Source organism: Astatotilapia calliptera, chromosome 13 (assembly GCF_900246225.1).
Source record: "Astatotilapia calliptera chromosome 13, fAstCal1.2, whole genome shotgun sequence".
Classification (NCBI taxonomy): domain Eukaryota; kingdom Metazoa; phylum Chordata; class Actinopteri; order Cichliformes; family Cichlidae; genus Astatotilapia; species Astatotilapia calliptera.
In genome coordinates, this window is record NC_039314.1 from 31,868,766 (window position 1) to 31,889,727 (window position 20,962).

Here is a 20,962-nt window from a genome sequence, read left to right on the forward strand (position 1 = left end):
ACAAGAAAGCTCCTTACCATGCATGGAGGGTTTCACCCCAAGTCCAGCACTCTGAGGCTGTACGCTAAGCAGAAGGAAGGGGGCCGGGGACTGGTGAGTGTCAGCACCACAGTCCAGGATGAGACAAGGAACATCCAAGAATACATTGGGAAGATGGCCCCAACTGACCGAGTGCTCAGTGAATACCTCAGGCAGCAGAAACCCAAGAAAGAGGAGGGAGACGAGGAACCATCATGGAAGGACAGGCCCCTGCACGGTATGTACCACCGGCAGATAGAGGAGGTGGCTGATATCCAGAAATCCTACCAGTGGCTGGACAAGGCTGGACTGAAAGACAGCACAGAGGCACTAATCATGGCAGCACAAGAACAAGCTCTGAGCACAAGATCCATAGAGGCTGGGGACTATCACACCAGGCAAGACCCCAGGTGCAGGCTGTGTAAAGATGCCCCTGACACAATCAAGCACATAACAGCAGGGTGCAAGATGCTAGCAGGCAAGGCATACATGGAACGCCATAACCAAGTGGCCGGCATAGTGTACAGGAACATCTGTGCCGAGTATAACCTGGAAGTCCCGAGGTCAAAATGGGAGACGCCCCCAAGGGTGGTGGAGAATGACCGAGCTAAGATCCTGTGGGACTTCCAGATACAGACGGACAAAATGGTGGTGGCTAACCAACCGGACATAGTGGTGGTAGACAAACAGAAGAAGACGGCCGTAGTGATCGATGTAGCGGTCCCGAATGACAGCAATATCAGGAAGAAGGAACACGAGAAGCTGGAGAAATACCAAGGGCTCAGAGAAGAGCTCGAGAGGATGTGGAGGGTGAAGGTAACGGTGGTCCCCGTGGTAATCGGAGCACTAGGTGCGGTGACTCCCAAGCTAGGCGAGTGGCTCCAGCAGATCCCGGGAACAACATTGGAGATCTCTGTCCAGAAGAGCGCAGTCCTGGGAACAGCTAAGATACTGCGCAGGACCCTCAAGCTCCCAGGCCTCTGGTAGAGGACCCGAGCTTGAAGGATAAACCGCCCGCAGGGGTGTGCTGGGTGTGTGTATATATATGTGTGTATGTGTATGTCTATATATATATATATATATATATATATATATATGTATGTTATTGTTAATATACACATATATACATATATATATATTTGTGTATATTAACAATAACATACATACATATATATATATATATATATATATATATATATATATATATATATATATATATATATATATATATATATATATATATATATATACATATATATATATATATATATATATACATACGTATATGTGTATGTATATATGTATGTTCTTCCTCTACACCCCCCCCCCCCCCACACACACACACACACACACAATTTTTGCACATGTAGAGGAGCGTGTCAGGCTACATTTCACTGTGTGTATGCATGTGACAAATATAGAACCTAGAACCTTGAACATGTGGACATCGGGTCAGTTGGAGACGCAGTCGAAAGATTGCAGCGGTCCCAGATCAGATGTACACACTGGAACTCTTTCCCATGTTGCTGTCTGTGTTTATTGTGTTATGGTGTGTTGATATCTGTGCATTCCTGTATTATCCTTTTGTGTTACACATTTCGATGTTTCGGCAAGGTCTGTCATCTCGGTTGTGGGCAAAAGACCTGCAACTGACAAATAAAGGCTATCTCATCATCATCTCATCTCATAAAAATTAACTGCTATTTTTCATTAAATGGTAAAATGTCTCATGTTAAACATGATCTTTTGTCAATAAAATATGTGTTTGAAATTTCCAAATAACTGAAATTGTTCATAGTGGAAATTATGTGGGTGTTTCTTCATTACTGTGAGCTTCCTTAACATACACTAAAAACAGCTGGTAGTAGCTATGGTTATTGTTAATATATTCTCCAGGATTTCAGTGTAAGCTCCTCTAAAGGTCATCAATCTACTCTTCTGTACAGGTGCTGTTTGCATGTGCTGAAGCCCTCCATGCACATGGGTACAGTAACGAGGCATGCAGGCTGGCTGTGGAGCTGGCTAGAGACCTTTTGGCCAACCCTCCAGATTTGAAAGTGGAGCAGCCACAGACTAAGGTAGACACAGTCCCAGTGCCCATTACCCTGAAACACATTCTCCTATGTTAGATAGCTCATCTCATCCTCTGATACACTGTCTGCCTTCCAATCTCATCAATCATCATCCTAAAATTACTGTCATTGCCTGTTTGTTGGATTTAGGGAAAGAAGAGCAAGGTGTCAACCACCCGCCAGACACAGGTAGCCACTAAGACACTGTCAAAAGCTGCCTTCCTCCTGACAGTTCTCAGTGAGCGACTGGAACTCCATAATCTGGCCTTCAACACTGGCATGTTCTCACTGGAACTCCAGAGACCACCAGCATCTACCAAAGCTCTAGAGGTGTTATTCTCTCTCTCTCTCTCTTACTTACTCACAACACACACAAGTTGCTCCCAATGTGTTCATCAAAGTGTGAATATGTGTCAGTGTTGGATGGAAAGCACATTTTCGTTGAACAAAAATTTAAAATTAAAACTTAATGAAAGTGCTCCAGTAGAGTACAACAGTCCTATATGCAGCAGTTCATTTACCTTAGCCTTATTCTTTTATCTTGCACTTAACCTACAAAACATCTTAAAAGTTGAATGAATTGGCAGGTTGTAGAATTTGGTTTACAAGTGTTCAATGCAAAATATTGCAGTTTTCCCAAATTTGGGTTTGTTTGTTTTTTTTACATCAGGATGCAATAATACTCATAGTCATAATAAAATGATATCTGGTTGATAACTGCCAGAGATTGTAACATATAGGGTAATATATGGTCTGACAGACCTGCTCTGTCTGGCCACCTTGTTCGTGGAGTTGAATCAGTCTGTTAGAGAGGGTGCTCCTCTGGCAGCAGAGGGTAGTCAGGATTATAGGTGACAAATGACAGTGTTCAGTGACATCCTTTCTACCACAGCTTCAAACGTGCAGTCTGCAGCTACTTGACATTGCCAACCTTCTTGACATTATTCAGTCAGTTGGTGTCACCAGCTCCAGTGCCACGCCTCCAGCAGACCACAGCAAAATGTACTGCGCTCGCCACAACTTCGAAAATATTATTTTATTTGTCAATAATTATAATATAAGACATTGTACTGTTAATGTGATTTTAGTCATATACAGTATGCTTAACTGTGGGTAAAGAGAGAGAAATCATGGTTATGTAAAGTACTGAATCAAAGTGCCCAAAAGTTGATTGTGTTCATCTGGACGTAGCTTTTCAGTGGGAGAAACGTTTCGTCACTCATCCAAGTGACTTCTTCAGTCTCAGCTGACTGCAGGTTTCCAGCCTTATAAACAGCACATTTGCATAATAATTGAAACTAGCACCACTAGAATTCCCATCTCGCCCCTGTGGGCGGTTTATCCTTCAAGCTCGGGTCCTCTACCAGAGGCCTGGGAGCTTGAGGATCCTGCGCAGTATCTTAGCTGTTCCCAGGACTGCGCTCTTCTTGACAGAGATCTCCGATGTTGTTCCCGGGATCTGCTGGAGCCACTCGCCTAGCTTGGGAGTCACCGCACCGAGTACTCCAATTACCACGGGGACCACCGTTACCTTCACCCTCCACATCCTCTCCAGCTCTTCTCTGAGCCCTTGGTATTTCTCCAGCTTCTCGTGTTCCTTCTTCCTGATGTTGCTGTCATTCGGGACCACTACATCGATCACTACGGCCGTCTTCTTCTGTTTGTCTACCACCACTATGTCCGGTTGGTTAGCCACCACCATTTTGTCCGTCTGTATCTGGAAGTCCCACAGGATCTTAGCTCGGTCATTCTCCACCACCCTTGGGGGCATCTCCCATTTTGACCTCGGGACTTCCAGGTTATACTCAGCACAGATGTTCCTGTACACTATGCTACACCACTTGGTTATGGCGTTCCATGTATGCCCTGCCTGCTAGCATCTTTCACCCTGCTGTTATGTGCTTGATTGTGTCAGGGGCATCTTTACACAGCCTGCACCTGGGGTCTTGCCTGGTGTGATAGACCCCAGCCTCTATGGATCTTGTACTCAGAGCTTGTTTTGGGGAAAAATTCTCATCAACATTAGGACCAAATTAACTTACAAAGTTTAGCTTTTAAAACAAAAGGGATATATATTTATGTAAATGTATCATATGCATATTGTATGTGTCTGGACTAATCAGGTGAAGCTGGCCTACCAGGAGTCAGAGGTGGTTGCTCTGTTGAAGAAGATCCCTCTGGGTCTGATAGAGATGTCCGCCATCAGAGAGCGAGCAGAGCAGCTCCGGGATGGAAACTTTTGTGATTACAGACCTGTGCTACCTCTCATGTTGGCCAGCTTCATCTTCGATGTACTGTGTACCCCAGGTATGCACCGGTAATCTTTATTTTAATGGTGGTTTTCATGTGTTTCACTTGAAATAGTCAAAGCAATTCTAGTTTTCTTGTCATATGTGTTTAGGATGTAAACACAACCATGCCATTGTCTCATGGCTGCTTGCCCAAAGATCATCAGATATTTTCTTAAAAGTCTCAATCAAATCCTTATACTAAGGTTTTAGTTTTATTATATGTATTCAGCTTTTTTTGCTTTTATTTGACAGTTGCGATGGACACAGAAATGATGGGAAATTGTTAATCGCTTAAACAGGATTTTTAACTTGATTCAAATACAATAAAATAAAAATAAATAATACAAGACTAAAGAATTCTAAGTATTCTGTTAAATTGCCTTTAACTATGTAATATGAAAGTGAATATCTCTTGGCCACCAGCTTTATTTGTAGTGTACTGAACGTTGAAGCTTTGTGTTGAATGAATGAAGAAGCTCATATTGTCTTTTTTGGAACAGACTGAGGAATTTTAAGGGAGATTGACTGAATTTATGTCCCTTTCACTTTTCTCCATACTGTTTTGTGCAGTTGTGTCTCCAACGGGTTCCCGTCCACCAAGCCGCAACCGCAACAATGAGATGCCTGGAGATGAGGAGCTGGGTTTTGAGGCTGCTGTTGCTGCACTTGGTAAATTTATTCACCAATTGATTGGTTTCGTTCCTCTCAGTGTTTATCAGTATCTTCTTCTCCATCCTCACTACTTGTTTTCCTGCTCACTGTTTCTCACAAATGTTCAATTGTAACCTTTGTTTTGTGTCCACCCTCTGTGACTGCAGGTATGAAAACCACAGTCAGCGAGGCAGAGCATCCTCTGCTATGTGAAGGAACTAGACGAGTGAAGGGTGACCTGGCCCTGGCTCTCATGATCACCTATAAGGACGACCAGAGCAAGCTCAAGAAGGTAACAGCTACATTATAGTATTTCAGAACATGTACAGAAGATGTCCCGTCCAACCGCATATCAATTCTACACCTGTTACAGTCACAGAATTTGACTGTAACAGGCCAGTTTATTCATTTAATACATTTTTTTTAAAACAAAGAAAGAAAATAGTGCAAAGTAATTCATTGACCAGTAACTGGATGTAACTGGAAAAAACTATACTAATTAAAAGGTGAGTGGTTCGATCCCCAGCTCCTTCTGTCTGAACGTCCAAGTTTCCTTAGGCAAAATACTAATTGCTCAAATTGTGTAAAAAAGTGAGTGAGTACTTTTAAGCACGTAATACAGGCCTTTCACACAGGAGCTGCTCTCTGAAACACATTCATGTCTATTTCTTGCACAGTGAAGGAAAGCTTCACTTTGCTTGTCTGAGTCCGGTAAACACTGGCACAGGTTAACATGCATCTGGTTGGTTAACATCTGTCCTCTCTGTCCAAAATGTGAACATTGGCATCCTCGAAAGAGTGACCTTTATCCTTAAGATGCAGATGGACTGCTGAGTCTTGTCCTGTGGAGGTGGCTCTTCTGTGTTGTGCCATGCGCTTGTGAAGTGGCTGTTTGCTCTCTCCGATGTAGAGGTCTGGGCATTCCTCGCTGCACTGTACAGCATACACCACATTCTTAACAATGTGGTGTATGCTGTACAGTGCAGAGAGGACAGACGGTTTGAAAGAGGAGTGAAAGAAGCATCTATGTCCACTGTGAGCGACCATCTTTGAACAGAGGCGGGGGTTTACGACACCAACTCTCTGCCATCTTTAAAGAAGTCCAGACGCTTTTCTTTGCAAGCTCCTTTGACCCATGGAGGAGAGCTATAGATGGTCAGACAGTTGTGTTCTTACATTGAGTCTGATGTTTGATTACTTTGCTAACAAGTTTAACAGGATATTTCCATTCTCAGGTGTCTGATACCCTTCGACACTCATCAAAAGAATTTTCATCTCTTCTTTCTTTCTCTGATAATGATATTAGGCAATTAATTAGTACAAAGAATGTTAGATGTACATCTTTTTTGGGTACAATAACATTGGCTCAGGAGCTAGACCAGGTCACTGATCTAAATGGTGGTGGTTCAATCCCTGGCTCCCCTTAGTCTGCATGCCAAATATCCGGAGCAAGATATTAACCCCAAGTTGCTAATGGTAGTACTTAAATGGCAGACAGTGCTTGTGTGAATGGGTGAATCTGGCATGTTGTATAGAGCGCTTGTAGTACTCCAGAAAAGTAGAAAAGTGCTAAATAAGAATCAGTCCAGGCCATTACAAGGTTCTACTTGTATAAGGTAGGTAAGGATTTTCCTTGGAGTAAATTGTGACTATCACCAGATAATGTTCACACAACTAGATAGAAGTATGTAAAGATGTGCTTTAACCAAGCACATTGATTGAACGCACCCATCTAAGATTTTTCTGATTTCCACACTTTGGTATTTCATGTTGCTCATGTGGATTTCTGTTGTAGGGTGTAAGTGTAAGTGTTTTCTTACTCTCTGTATCAATGTGTTCTCTCTTTCCTGTCCACCCTCCATGCTCAGATATTGGATAAGCTATTGGACAGAGAGAGTCAGACCCACAAGCCCCAAACTCTAAGCTCCTTCTACTCAAGCAAGCCAGCAGCTGGCAGTCAGCGTAGTCCATCCAAACATACATCCTCCAGCCACAGTGGAGTGGGTGGGGCCACAGGAGTGGTCTCCAAACATGCTACGTCATCTTCCTCAGCATCTACTTTGGTGGCTTCATCCTCAAGCTCTTCCTCTGCTCTGACACTTGGCGGAGAGGGGGTGGCTCCTCAGGCTGATCTGAACCCAGTGCCAAATAACACAGCAGGGGAGAGTGCCGCTGAGACCAGGGAGCATGGTAAGAACCCCATTACCACGTCTCTTGGTTTCCACCTTTGTGTTCTTGTCATTCTCCAGGCACAAACATCCACTTGTTTTAGGTTTTTCCGCATGTTCACTATAACTATATTAAAAAAAAAAGTATAAAAGCTGTAAACAAGTGCTGCATGCATTTCACACACACACACACACACACACACACACACACACACACACACACACACACAGACCAGTACATACTTACTTGTCTGTGTACGGTCAGAACCAGCAAACTCTTTCAGCAGTTAGGTCGCTGGTTGCTAGTCCACCACTGTTCCTTCCTTGGACCACTTCTGATAGGTTCTGACCACTGCAGACCAGGAACACCCCACAAGAGCTGCAGTTTTGGAGATGTTCTAACCCAGTCATCTTAGCATCATAATTTGGTCCTTGGCAAACTTAGAATAGAATGGAATAGAATAGCCCTTTGTCATTGTACATATACAACAAATCTGTGGGTGCTCCACCCGACTACTACCCAAGAAATATGGATAACAAAACAGTAATATAAATAACATAAACCATGGTATACATAACAAAGTCTAAATATGAATAACGGAACAGAAAGACTGAAATCTAAATAACAAAAGGAATAAAAAGCACACTGTATAATAAAGTGCACACAGTAAAAATGAGGCTGTGTAGTTACAAGGTGGCTTGAGTGTAGTACAAAAGACTTCAGTGGAGTTCAGTAGTGGCATTTGGATGTTGTACACAGTCAGGTTTGAGTTTCCTGAAGGATGAGTGTTACTCAGGACCATGTGTCAGAGTGAATGAGAGTGTGTGGTGGGGAATGGAGATCTGTGGCTGTTTGCTGTCCTAAACTTGCTAAAAACCTTTTTCTGCTTCTACCACATCAAAATGTTCAACTGCTCCCCGGCTGTGTGCGCGTGCATGTGTGTGTAAAGAGATCTCATGATCTGTCCTCGCTTTTTCAGATGGGCCTTCATCTTCAAGTGACCAGCAGAATGACATCGCTTCATTTAAGGAGGCCACAGTGCCCAGTCGGTTGGCACTGGGGGCACGCTGTGGATATAGTCAACGCTGCTGGGGCTCACCTGTACGGCAGAAGAAAAAACACACTGGTACAGTGTTACTAATATTAAGACTGCTATTATTATCTATACTTTTTTACGCCGAATACTGCTTTCATTTGTTCGGAAAAAATGTTGCTTTATGAGATGGGTACTTTTGATTATTGGCCTATTTAATATGTATAAGTGGTACTTTTTTCAGGCCTTAAACCTTACTGAAATACTCCACACTCTTATGTTATTTATATATGTGTGTGTATGTGTATATATATTAGGGGTGCAACGATACACAAAATTCACGGTTCGATACTTTGGTGTCACGGTTCGATATTTTTTCGATATAAAAAAAATGGTCATGCCTTTTTAATTTGTCATTTATTAAAATTATAAATATATATTTTAACTCAAAAGTACAGTTTTTAAATTTAATGTTGCTGAAACAACAAAATAATAAAAAAAAAATAAATCGATGATCGAGAAATCACTCATCTTTGGAAAAGAGAGTTTATTACAGAGAAATGGCTCTTTCCAAAATAAAAGCTATACTATCCGCTTCTTCTGGGCTATATTCTCAGCAGCATACTAAACATATCAGGTCCCCATAAGGAGAATCCTGTGCTAACGGCTGTCTAAATGACTCGGGTAAAGTTTGTAGCATGCGTGCTTGTTGTTTTTGTCTGCTTCCACTTGTCTTTGCACTAGGATGATGTCGGCATAAATGTGCAGTCATATTCGTTGTGTTCCCACTAGTGCTGTCAGCTAGGGCTGGGCCATATTATACCGTTCACGGTAATACCGGTATAATGTTAGGCAACGATAGGAAAATGAAATATCGCGATAGAATATGAGTAAAACGCGCATGCGCAGTGCCTTTGTTTTCATACGCACATGGCCGATTGTTGAGTGAAACAGATGAACCAGAATTGGTTTGTAAAAATGGTGCAACTTCAGTGATGTGGAACTGGTTTGGTGTTTGTCCATCAGATACACGACAAAGCACATTTTTTTGCAGAACATACAAGCGGCCGTCATTATTGTCGTATTTGTCGGACTAAGATGCTCTTAAATCTGGGAGTAATCTGGGTCCTAAACTCCGTATTCTTCAGGTCAAACAACACTGCAGCATCACTGAGAGTTAAAAACTGTCTAAATTCTTTCATCTTTAATAAAACGATCAGCATTGCTGCTTTACCAGGTGTAACTATGAAGTTTAACTTCCAGGCATCCATGAAAACAAAATGTATTACATTTAACGGAGTTAGAAGTTAGCAGGAAGCTAGCGGAAGTTAGCTCGCTAGTTTCGCTAGTTACCTAAGCATGATATTGCATGTTCTGACTGATATTTCTGAAAAAAATCAAACGTACAGCTCTGTTATCACTTCCAACATAAATGAAGACAGGAAACTAAACAGCAGTGACGTTTGTAGGGTTACTGAAGTTGGGCTAGCTGGTATATAATGATGTGCTACGTGATCGCTAGCGACACAGCTATGTTAGCATAACATAAACAGTGAAGCTGGAGGACGAACACTAACGCTTTTCCACTTATAAAAGTTAACGTGAAGGTTCCTCATGGTTAGAGACAAATGCAATCGCATGGCAGGATGCTGTAAACGGACCAAACTTCAGTCAGGAGAACAACTGAGATAATCCATCCACAATACGAGGTCAGTCATTAATATACTGCAACAACATGGGAATAGAGCAGCTGCCAGAGAATTCAACATTAATGAATCAATGGTACAAAAGTGGAGGAAGCAAGAAGAATAAAATTTGATTCATCTGACTGCTTTGTTTCGCTTAATGTTTCACTGCTACACCTCTTTCCGGGATGCGTACAAAGCCCAATCCGGAGGGCGGTGCACTGTTGGACGGACCAATCGGAGTCTGCGCTGCGGGACTGTTTTGATCACGCGGACTGGGAAATGTTTCACGTGGCTGCTAGGGACATTGATGAATACACAGACTCAGTCTGCGGATTTATCAGGAAATGCGTGGAAGATGTCGTCCCATCCAGAACAGTTAAATCCTTCCCAAATCAAAAACCCTGGATTAACAGAGATGTTCGCGCGGCACTGGCGGCACGGAACACCGCTTTTGCCTCCGCGAACACATCGGACTACAAACACGCACATTACCAACTCCGGAAGACGATCAAAGCAGCCAAACGTGAGTACAGGGACAGGGTGGAGCAACAGTTTGACAACCCTCGGAGTATGTGGCAGGGACTAAACACGATCACAGACTTTAGAGGGAAAACCAGCACACCGCAGACCACGGCCTCTCTGTGTGAGGATCTAAACGTATTCTACGCTAGATTCGACACAGCGAACACCATGAGACCGGACAGTGTGCGCACCGCGGATGACGTCAGTGCGCACACTGTGTCTGAGGAGGATGTGCGGAGGTGCTTCAGGAAGGTGAACGCACGCAAAGCTACTGGTCCGGACGGGATTCCCGGCCGCGTCCTCAAGTCATGCGCGGCTCAGCTGGCTGGAGTGTTCACGCACATCTTCAACCTTTCCCTCTCTCTGTCTGTAGTCCCAGCCTGCTTCAAAATGGCCACCATCGTCCCTGTACCCAAATCCTCCACCATCTCCTCATTGAACGACTGGCGACCTGTAGCCCTGACCCCCATCGTAAGCAAATGCTTCGAGAAGCTGGTCAGGGACTTCATCTGCTCTGCACTACCCGACTCACTGGACCCTCTACAGTTCGCATACCGCCACAACAGGTCCACTGATGATGCCATAGCCCTGACACTACACACTGCCCTGTCACACCTGGAGAAGAGAGACACGTATGTGAGGATGCTGTTTGTAGATTACAGCTCAGCATTCAATACCATCGTTCCCTCGAAGCTGGACAGGAAACTGCAGGATCTAGGACTGAGCAGCTCCCTCTGCAGCTGGATCCTTAGCTTCCTGTCTGACAGACGCCAAGTGGTCAGACTGGGCAGCATCACCTCATCCCCCGTCACACTGAACACTGGTGCTCCACAGGGGTGTGTACTGAGCCCTCTCCTGTACTCACTCTACACCTACGACTGCACAGCCACTAACAACTCCAACATCATTGTGAAGTTTGCGGACGACACTACAGTGGTGGGTCTTATCACCAATGGTGATGAGACGGCTTACAGGGAGGAGGTCAGCGCCCTGACCCACTGGTGTCAAGACAACCATCTCACCCTCAACGTCGCAAAGACAAAGGAGTTGATAGTGGACTTCCGGAGGTGCAGAGAAGTACACACCCCCATCACCATCAACGGCGCTGCTGTGGAGAGAGTGAGCAGCTTCCGGTTCCTTGGCGTACACCTGGCTGAGGATCTTACGTGGTCAGTACACACAAACAAAACAGTGAAGAAGGCGCAGCAGCGCCTCTTCTTTCTCAGGAGACTGAAAAGATTCGGCATGAGCCCCCGCATCCTCAGGACCTTCTATCACTGTGCCATTGAGAGCATCCTCACTGGATGCATCACCACCTGGTATGGCAACAGCACCACCTACAACTGCAAAGCTCTCCAGCGAGTAGTGCGGTGCTCTGAACGGATAATTGGAGGTGAGCTTCCCTCCCTCCAAGACATCTACAGGAAGCGCTGCCTGAGGAAAGCGGGGAGGATCATCAAGGACTCCAGTCACCCCAGCCATAAACTGTTCAGACTACTTCCATCAGGAAGGAGGTTCTGCAGCATCCGGTCCCGTACCAGCAGACTGAGAGACAGCTTCTTCCACCAGGCCATCAGACTGCTGAACACTTCATAGACACCTCAGCTTCACTACTGGAACTTTAACATTATGCACTCCATACTGTACAGTAATGCCACTGTTTTGCACATGTCTCACTCTGTATATTTTATTTTATTTATTTTATATATTTTATTTATTGTTTACTCTATTTAATTTGTAAAATATGTGTACACACACACACACACACACGTAGAAAAATATTTAGTATACACATCCAGAAATGCATATACTATTATATATTGTACATATATTTATTAGTTTCAGATGTAGCCATTCTTGTATTTTGCTTGTTTACATTATTGTATTTTGCACAACTCTGTTGCTTGTGAAGCTCGCACACAAGAATTTCACTCACATGTGCTGTACCAATGTACCTGCACATGTGATGTGACAATAAAAGTGATTTGATTTGATTTTGATTTGAATGTGCCTTGTAGTCCTGTGCACCTTATGGTCCGAAAAATACGTACTGCACACTGCAGTTTAATGTTGCAAAGCACCTCTTTTTAACTTCAGTGGATATTATACATGGTTATGCTCAGGAAATGCCTTTTGGTTAAACTTTCAGCAAGGAATTTGCATTTGCACTGTTACATTTTTATAAAGCTTTAATGTACATAAAAACCAGCTTCTTGTTTAAGTGAAAATAAATGGAAGGTTGTCTTTTTGCGCTAGTAATGTTGTGGAGTTGTCTCGCATCAATTATATCGTCAGTTATATCGTTATCGCAAATTTTCAAATATATATCGTGATAAATATTTTTGGCCATATTGCCCTGCTCTACTGTCAGCGTTTAATCTCATTAAAATGACATTAACACCACAACGCGGCAAATCTCCATTAACGAGCTACCGCGGATCGCCCCGTGCGTGGGGCTGGACGGCATCAACACGTTAACAAGCTAACTGCGCTAACGCACTAGTTCCCATCAATTGAGCATTGCGTGGCACATCTGACATACTGTTTTACTTTAGTCCATGGCACGCTTACCATCAGGGTCATGCTTCACATGAAAACCAAGATAGTTCCAAACGCCAGATCTGAATGAGGGTGGGGGAGGTTTGGGTAGCGTTGAGGCAGTTGCCATGTTGCAACGAGCTTAGCTTCTGTCTTGCTAGCTTGCGCTGCGCTCAGTGGATCTGCGCTCGACAGTGCAGCCTAGGCGGAGTAGTCGAGCACAGATCCACTGAGCGCTCAACACAGACAGCATCGTCAGAAGAAAAGTTGATAAATAAATTAAAATTTTGTTCGATACATATGCGTACCGAACCGAAAGCACTGTATCGAACGGTTCAATATCGATACGAGTATCGTTGCACCCCTAATATATATGTATATGTATATGTGTATATATATGTATATGTATGTATATATTCATATGTGTATACATACACATCAAACAGGACTGGATGTTGATTTTTTTTCGACAGGTATGGCGAGTATTGATAGCAGTGCTCCAGAGACCACCTCAGACAGTTCTCCTACTCTCAGTCGGCGGCCAATGCGGAGCGGCTGGGCAGCAGCGTCTTGGGGGCGGGGTCAGGACAGCGACAGCATCAGTAGTTCATCATCTGATTCTTTAGGCTCCTCCTCCTCCAGTGGCTCTCGCAGAGCAGGAGGTGGGGCCAGAGCCAAGAGCACGGACACAAGCAGGTAAACTTACACATGTTTATATTGGGTGCATACTGAGTATGAGATGTATGCAAAAGATAACTAAAGCTTTGCATTTCTTTAGTTGAATCTCTGAAAAGCACCAATAAAATGATTCCCAACAAGCTATCAGGCAAAAACTCTGCATGTGTAGTCATGCTGGGCAGTGGGGGTGTTTTGTTTTGTTTTTGTTTTGTTTTGTTTTTTTGTTTCTTTGTTTGTTTATGTTTTTTTAATTGAGGAAAGTTGGTGCACAAAAGAAGATGTGGGAGGCCTAAAAAATATCTACAGAAGGATAATCCATAAGAAATAAGAAAAAGAGAGGTCCAGAAAGGACCTGACACAAGACCCGAGGGATGCATTTAGCCCTCCAGTTGGTCTATGTACTGTTCACTGAAACCTCATTAGAACTGGTCTTAGTGAGTTATGGTGGCTGTCAAGAAACCCAAATTTGACATTTTTGGATCAAATTATTATTAAATTCAATCCAGTTTTATTTATATAGTGCCAAATCACAGCAAAAGTTGACTCAAGGCACTTTATATTCTAAGGTAGACAGATAATACAGAGAAATGGATGTTCAGCTGCCTGCCAGTTAGAAATAAGGGGAGGAAGACTGGACAACATGTGGAGGAGAGTCAGAGATTAATAATAACTAATGATTAAACACAAGAAATGCCCAGTGCATCATGGGAAGCCCCCAGCAGCCTAGGCCTATTGCAGCATAACTAAAGGACTAAGGCTCACCTGATCCAGCCCTAACTATATGCTTTAGCAAAAAGGAAAGTTTTAAGTCTAATCTGAAAAGTAAACGCTCTTTTGAGGGTATGCGATAGTATGAGGTCTTTAAGATAATATTGGTCTCATATTATTCAAGACCTTGTATACGAGGAGAAGCATTTTAAATTTGATTCTGGATTGAATAGGGAGCCAATGAAGCCATAATTATGCTCTCTGTTTCTAATTCCTGTCAGTACTCTCACTACAGAATTTTGGATCAACTGTAAACTTTTCAGGGAGGGATAAACTAGTTCTTGAGTGTTATTGCGCAAATGCAAAACAGCAGTCTTACATATTTGTTTAATGTACACATTGATGGACCTAACGGGATCAAAAAACTCATACTGCCCGATAGATTTAATACTATTTAATACTACTACAAAATAAAATTAAAGAAGTAAAGAGCTTTGGTTACATAGTGGAAATCCACAGTTTGTGTATCTATTTTAATTAATATTAATTAATTTTTCATAAATTCTTTGTTTAGGTACAAAGGACGACGTCCTGAGTGTCATGCCCCCCATGTCCCCAATCAGCCCTCAGAAGCAGCAGCTCACTTTTACTTTGAACTGGCTAAGACTGTGCTGATCAAAGCTGGAGGAAACTCCTCCACCTCCATTTTCACTCAGCCCTCAGCCAGTGGGGGGCACCAAGGTCCACATAGAAACCTGCACCTATGTGCCTTTGAGATTGGCCTGTATGCTCTTGGCCTCCACAATTTCGTTTCACCTAACTGGTTGTCCAGGACCTATTCCTCCCACGTGTCCTGGATCACGGGTGAGCAGAAGTGTGGCTGAAGGAAAAAGATAATGGCCCACGTTTAATGGCCCACGTTAGTCACTTACTTTTCCTCCTGTGTCCTTTTTTTGTTTTCAGGCCAAGCCATGGAAATCGGCAGTGCTGCGCTCAACATTTTGGTGGAATGTTGGGATGGTCACCTGACCCCTCCAGAGGTGGCATCCCTTGCGGACCGAGCATCGCGAGCAAGGGACCCCAACATGGTTCGGGCAGCAGCAGAGCTGGCCTTGAGCTGCTTGCCTCATGCTCATGCCCTCAATCCTAATGAAATCCAAAGAGCTTTGGTGCAGTGTAAAGAGCAGGTACTATGGGAGGGGGTTTGCACAGTAACTTTCCACTAAAGGTTTAAGGCATGTCTAGTAAACAGACTGGCAAGATTATAAGTTAGACTCAGTGTTGGGTAAGTTACTTTAAAATAGTAACTTAGTTACATTACTAGTTACTTCTCTCAAAAGTAACTCAGTTACTTCAAGTTACTCGTTACTTTCAAAGTAACTAGTTACTAGGGAAAGTAACTTTGGTTTTACTCAGAATTCTCTTGTTAATGTGTTTCTTCCATAACTTTGCCAGTCTTCTAGCTTGCTTACTTGCCACAAGTGCACTGTGCCACCTACCAATAGAAAGGAAAAGATAATGTGCATATTTCCACGAGAGAAATCCCACGCCTGGACCGTCATTGACTGCTGCCATGATTCTAGGCTACGTCACAGAGTCATGTGCGCCTTTTACATCCAACACAAAAACTGCAGTCGTGGTGCTTTTGATTGTACTCAGAACTCGGAAATTCTGCCTTCTGAATAGGAAGATGTAGGTAACACCAGACTGCAGATGAGCTGCATACAGGGCTGGACTGGGACAGAAAATTGGCCCGGACATTTTGACTAGAGACCGGCCCACCATTATAGGAAAAATCATAAAGACTTTGAATGAAAACAAACGCTGTTGTGACAGTGATGTTCACTGTTCTGATGGTATATATGCATCAATCTATCAATCGTTTGTTGTAAGATTCAGATAATTATTTTTTAAAAGTGAGACATTTTAAATGAGAATAAGAAAGAAAAGTATTTCCTTGTGCCCCCCTCTCCCTGTTAATGCCCTACCTGCCCCCTGGCAACACTTTGCTAGACCCGCCCCTGCACAGTTACCAGCTGTCAGCTACCTAAAAAAGGACCCTGGTGTTATTTGTCTCTCAGAAACAGTTCATAACTTCCCTTCAACTCATTCATGTCACCTAAAAGGTAAACCTGTTTCTCCATCACCTGTTCAGCTCTGATGATTCAGTAAGGACATCTCCTGGTTTCATCTTCATGTTTCCCTCTCACCAGATAACCAAACCATATCATGACCAGCAGCTTTACAGCTGTGGCTCCAGCAAACATCAGCTGATACTAGAAATTAATATTAAATAAATTCTAACAATAGCTGATCAAGCTTAAACGTGCTGCTGTTGTTTAGCGCGACATCCGCTGGTTTCCTCTTTCTGGCACAAAGTGAGCGATAAACAAACAAGAGAGAAAAGCCGATCAGCTGATCATTGATCAGTTTTCATGATTGAAGTAGAAACAGGAGAGGGAGGGGGGAGAATGAGAGAAGAAGAGGCAGCTGTGCAGCATAAACACAGAATAACTGCAGCTTTGTGCCTTTTTCATTGCAGCTGAATTACGGGACAAACTGTTCATTTTCACCTCAATAAGAAACGCGTAATATTTTCTCTGAATACCAGACGGGACGGTTGGCAACTCTAATAACTTATGAGCAAAATAAAGTGCAACATCATTAACATCATAGCACCACCCAGCTGTATAGAAACTCCGTCATGCTAGCTAGCACGCAGTACGGAAAAAGTCCGAATAACGAAAATAAACTCCACCTAAACTTGGTTCATATCTGACCCAGAGAGACTGCAGGTCATAACTTCTTACCTGAAGTTCAGTTCACACTTGGACCGGCGGCTGCCTCGGGTCTCTTTTCCTTCTGCGTCCCCTTTCCTTCATCCACCTGCTGGCCTCCACCACTTGCTAATGTTACTGAATCTGTGGAAGCTCCGCGATAGCCACCACACGAAGTAACGAGTAACGACCCTATCTAAATCCCAGTAACGACTAACGCGTTCCTGATTTTGGCATAATAACTAGTTACCGTGCTCGTTACCACAATAATAACGTAGTTACTGTAACGCGTTACTTAATAACGCATTAGTCCCAACACTGGTTAGACTGTTACTAATTCTAACTGTTATAACTTGTTTATTTTATTTAAAAGGGACAGATTATACTGATTAACATGACTAGAGATCCATAACTAGTTTAGACAATTATAGAATTGTTTTTTAACTTTAATTTGATTTTCATTAATTGCATTGCATTAAGTGATTAGAAATTGCAACCATTTCTAGACCGCCATCTTTAGACCATTTAATGGTTTTTCTTTATTTTTTATTATTTTTCACATTTTCTTACATGTAATTCCTCCTTTGACTCCTTAGTCCATTTCTTCGTGGTTTTAATCTCAGACTTAGACGTTCTTTCTGTAAGTAGCTATAAGGTGAAGCAGACAGTGATCAGAGAGTCCATGAGCTGCACAGGGAACAGCACAGAGGGTGATCTAGTAGTTTAGCATCCCTGGTGGAACACTTAATCTGTTGTCTGCATTTTGGAAGTTCATGGGTGAGGTTTTCACTGTAAAAATCCCTAGAAATAATGCTCAGGCAAGATGTTTTTTCTCTCCTTGTTGGCTATCTGGTCAACAAGCTGATTTTGAGCCTCTGACACACAGGCTTGTGGTGGGATGTAAACACCGACCACAATGAATGAAGAGAATTCCCTCTGTAAATAAAAAGGTTTGTAGTTCATAAAGAAAGACTCCAGGTGAGGGCTACGTCACTTTCCTCAGAGTGTGACTGCACACTAGCCTTTACTGATTTAGAAGCAGATTCCACCACCTCTTGTTTTTCCTGAGAGCTCCACGCTTTAGTCCACTGGGAAAAAACCCCTGAAGTCTGGCATCCGAAGAGCAGAGGCAGAGGAGTTTTTTACAAGTTCACTCATTTTATTTGCCCGTGATCGGATGTTCACCAGGTGTATAGATGGGAGTGAGGCGTGCTGACATAGTTTGATGAGTCATCGTCAATGAAAACCAGGGGGAAAAAAATATAGACATGACTGTCCAATGTTTAAGAGTTCATCTCTGCAAAAGTGACAGGAGGATAGCAGCAAAAACACTGAGTACACTCACAGAAATCAGCAACGCTGATTTTTTTTTTTCCCTGGGGTGGCTGTAGCTGAGGAGGTGGAGCACATCATTGGCTGATGAAGTTGGTGGTTCCCTCAGTCTGCATTGCCAAATATTGTTGTGCATTGCCAAGTTGCTCTCTGAAGCATCCATCGGAGTATGAATGTGTGTGAATGTTGGTTTGAGAAAACAGTGTAGAAATAAGAAGCATATATCCCTGTACCCTTCAGAATTTATCCTGATCCTTCTATCAGTACTCATATCATCATTAAACACAAGTAAGCCAGTTCAACAGACAGGCATACGTGCCCATGCCATGTCATTCCCTCCACCAGTGAAAGAGTATGTTTTACCCTATGGGGTCATTAACTATTCCTTTCCTTTGCCATACTTCTTGTTTGCGGTCATTTTATCATGGTGGAGTGATGTGGTAGATGCTAAATGGACAGATTCTTATGCAGTACTTTTCTATTCTCTCAGAGCACTCAAAGCACTTTATCAGCAATATGATATGAACTGGATCGTGTCTATTGAACAAAAGGATGTCGTATTGTTTGATAGAAATGAAAGTTATCAAATATCAAAGTGAACAAATGATGTGGCAGGATTGTTTAACACTATGCAATATATTCAGTACTGGAATTTATATTCAATATTAATTGTAGCTAGGCTCAAAATGTTAATGCTAGCTTGTTAGCATTATGATTTCAAAAATCATTGCCTTCTGTTTTTGTTTACATTTTGCAATGTCCCAAATTTGTTTGTAGAGGTGCAATTCAAGTCAGTTTCAATGTTGTTTCCTTAGCAGTCAGTGATAATACATCTTTTTGGATTTATGTTGTGGTTTCTCTAATTATCAAAGTAACTATCAAATATAACCTGAAATTCAACAAAAAATGTTACTTCATGGTTTATGTGTCTTGTGATGTACTGTCAAATCCTGCACATAAAATATCTGGTGTGTGGGAATATCTGAGTTATGAGGAACATTACTGTGAAAGTGGCTTATGGCACACTGCCATAACCTTAAACCAAAGCAGCAATATTACATAGCCCATGTAAATTTAAATTTCATTCATTAAACGTTTTGCTTCCTCATCTCACTTCCTCTCTGTCCTGTTTTCCTCTAGGATAATGTCATGCTGGAGAAGGCCTGCATGGCAGTAGAGGAAGCAGCTAAGGGTGGAGGTGTCTACCCCGAGGTTCTGTTTGAGGTGGCTCACCAGTGGTACTGGTTGTATGAGCAGTCAGTAGGTGGAGGATCAAGCCAACAACGGGAAACATCCGGCCGATGTGGGGCAAACGGCGGTTCGGGCAGGAGGCCCCCAGAGTCTAACTGTGGTGTTCTTGACAGTGGAGTCAACATGGAGTCTCCAGGGGTAGCAACAGTCACAGCTTCCGTCACTGCAGCCGCTGTCGTACCAGTTATCTCTGTAGGGTCCACCATTTACCAATCCCACGCTATGCCTGGCCAGGCTATGGCTCACCCCCACACCCCGGGCCTCCACCCATACACCACTATCCAGGCCCATCTCCCCACCGTCTGCACGCCCCAATTCCTAGGGCACCCTCTGCAGCATGTCCCCCGGCCCACCGTCTTCCCTGTGTCTGGGGCTGCATATCCACAGGTCAGAGCACAAGTACATTTTGGATCATTTTAGATAGTTTTGACTCAACTATGTTTTTCATTGTCTTTAAAGTCTTTTATATTCTTCTCTAAAAATATTTTATTGCAAGCGGTTAAATTCAAAGGGAACACCCCATAAAGTAAGAAAACGCAAAATAATGGCAAGCTGAAAGACATTGCTACACTTGAACTGAAAAACAAAAACCAGGATGAGAACAAATTGACACACTGAAGAAATATAGCAGATAGACAGACATACACATACATACTTTTTTCAGGAGTGTTTCCTGGTACTGTTCCAGAAATATCAAATATGGTTTGTTTTGACCCCTATATTTTTTTTCTCCTCCCCTTTTGTGAGTGTGGACGCTTCATCTCTTTGCTCTTTAATGCTTTGCTTCTTTTATTGATTTTATTGATTTTTATGCTGATTTTTTCCCTTTTTTCCTTATGAGCTTACCTGCGATAGCTTCTGGACACTCATAGATCATTAGGACTAAAGTGTTCTTAACAGAAACAGCAACATTTTTATAGTTACCTTATCCTCAGCGCTCCGTGTGTCTGTGGCCTAGACACAGCTGAAGCCTGATTACAGCGTCTGGGCACCGAGCAGCCTCAATAGCCTGGAAAGGGGCTAACCGCTAGGCTAACTAGCAACAAGATGCCTTCCCTCTCCACAGATGACTACCACAGCCTCCTGCAGAAGATTGCAGTACTGGAGACAAAAATTCATCGCTTAGAAGTAAACGTGGAGGTAAATGGACTGTGTGGAAATGAAACAACCTTGCCTTTGATTCAAAACAATGGCGATGAGCAAGCTAGTACACAGCTAAGGAGCACAGATAACA

The 20,962-nt window shown here is 42.9% G+C and overlaps 1 protein-coding gene across 2 annotated transcripts in view; it reads left to right on the plus strand.

Annotated features, from left to right (window-relative positions):
• The window catches only part of zswim8 (zinc finger, SWIM-type containing 8), a 65,896-nt gene that overhangs the window by 26,513 nt on the left and 18,421 nt on the right, over positions 1-20,962 (plus strand). For both annotated transcript variants that reach the window (XM_026189500.1, XM_026189499.1), the window contains exons 12-22: positions 1,965-2,096; positions 2,241-2,420; positions 4,214-4,397; positions 4,952-5,050; positions 5,200-5,324; positions 6,901-7,222; positions 8,181-8,327; positions 13,456-13,678; positions 14,943-15,232; positions 15,332-15,555; positions 19,618-20,115. In XM_026189500.1, the coding sequence (XP_026045285.1) occupies positions 1,965-2,096; positions 2,241-2,420; positions 4,214-4,397; positions 4,952-5,050; positions 5,200-5,324; positions 6,901-7,222; positions 8,181-8,327; positions 13,456-13,678; positions 14,943-15,232; positions 15,332-15,555; positions 19,618-20,115 (2,424 nt within the window). The remainder of the gene's footprint in view (positions 1-1,964; positions 2,097-2,240; positions 2,421-4,213; positions 4,398-4,951; positions 5,051-5,199; positions 5,325-6,900; positions 7,223-8,180; positions 8,328-13,455; positions 13,679-14,942; positions 15,233-15,331; positions 15,556-19,617; positions 20,116-20,962) is intronic.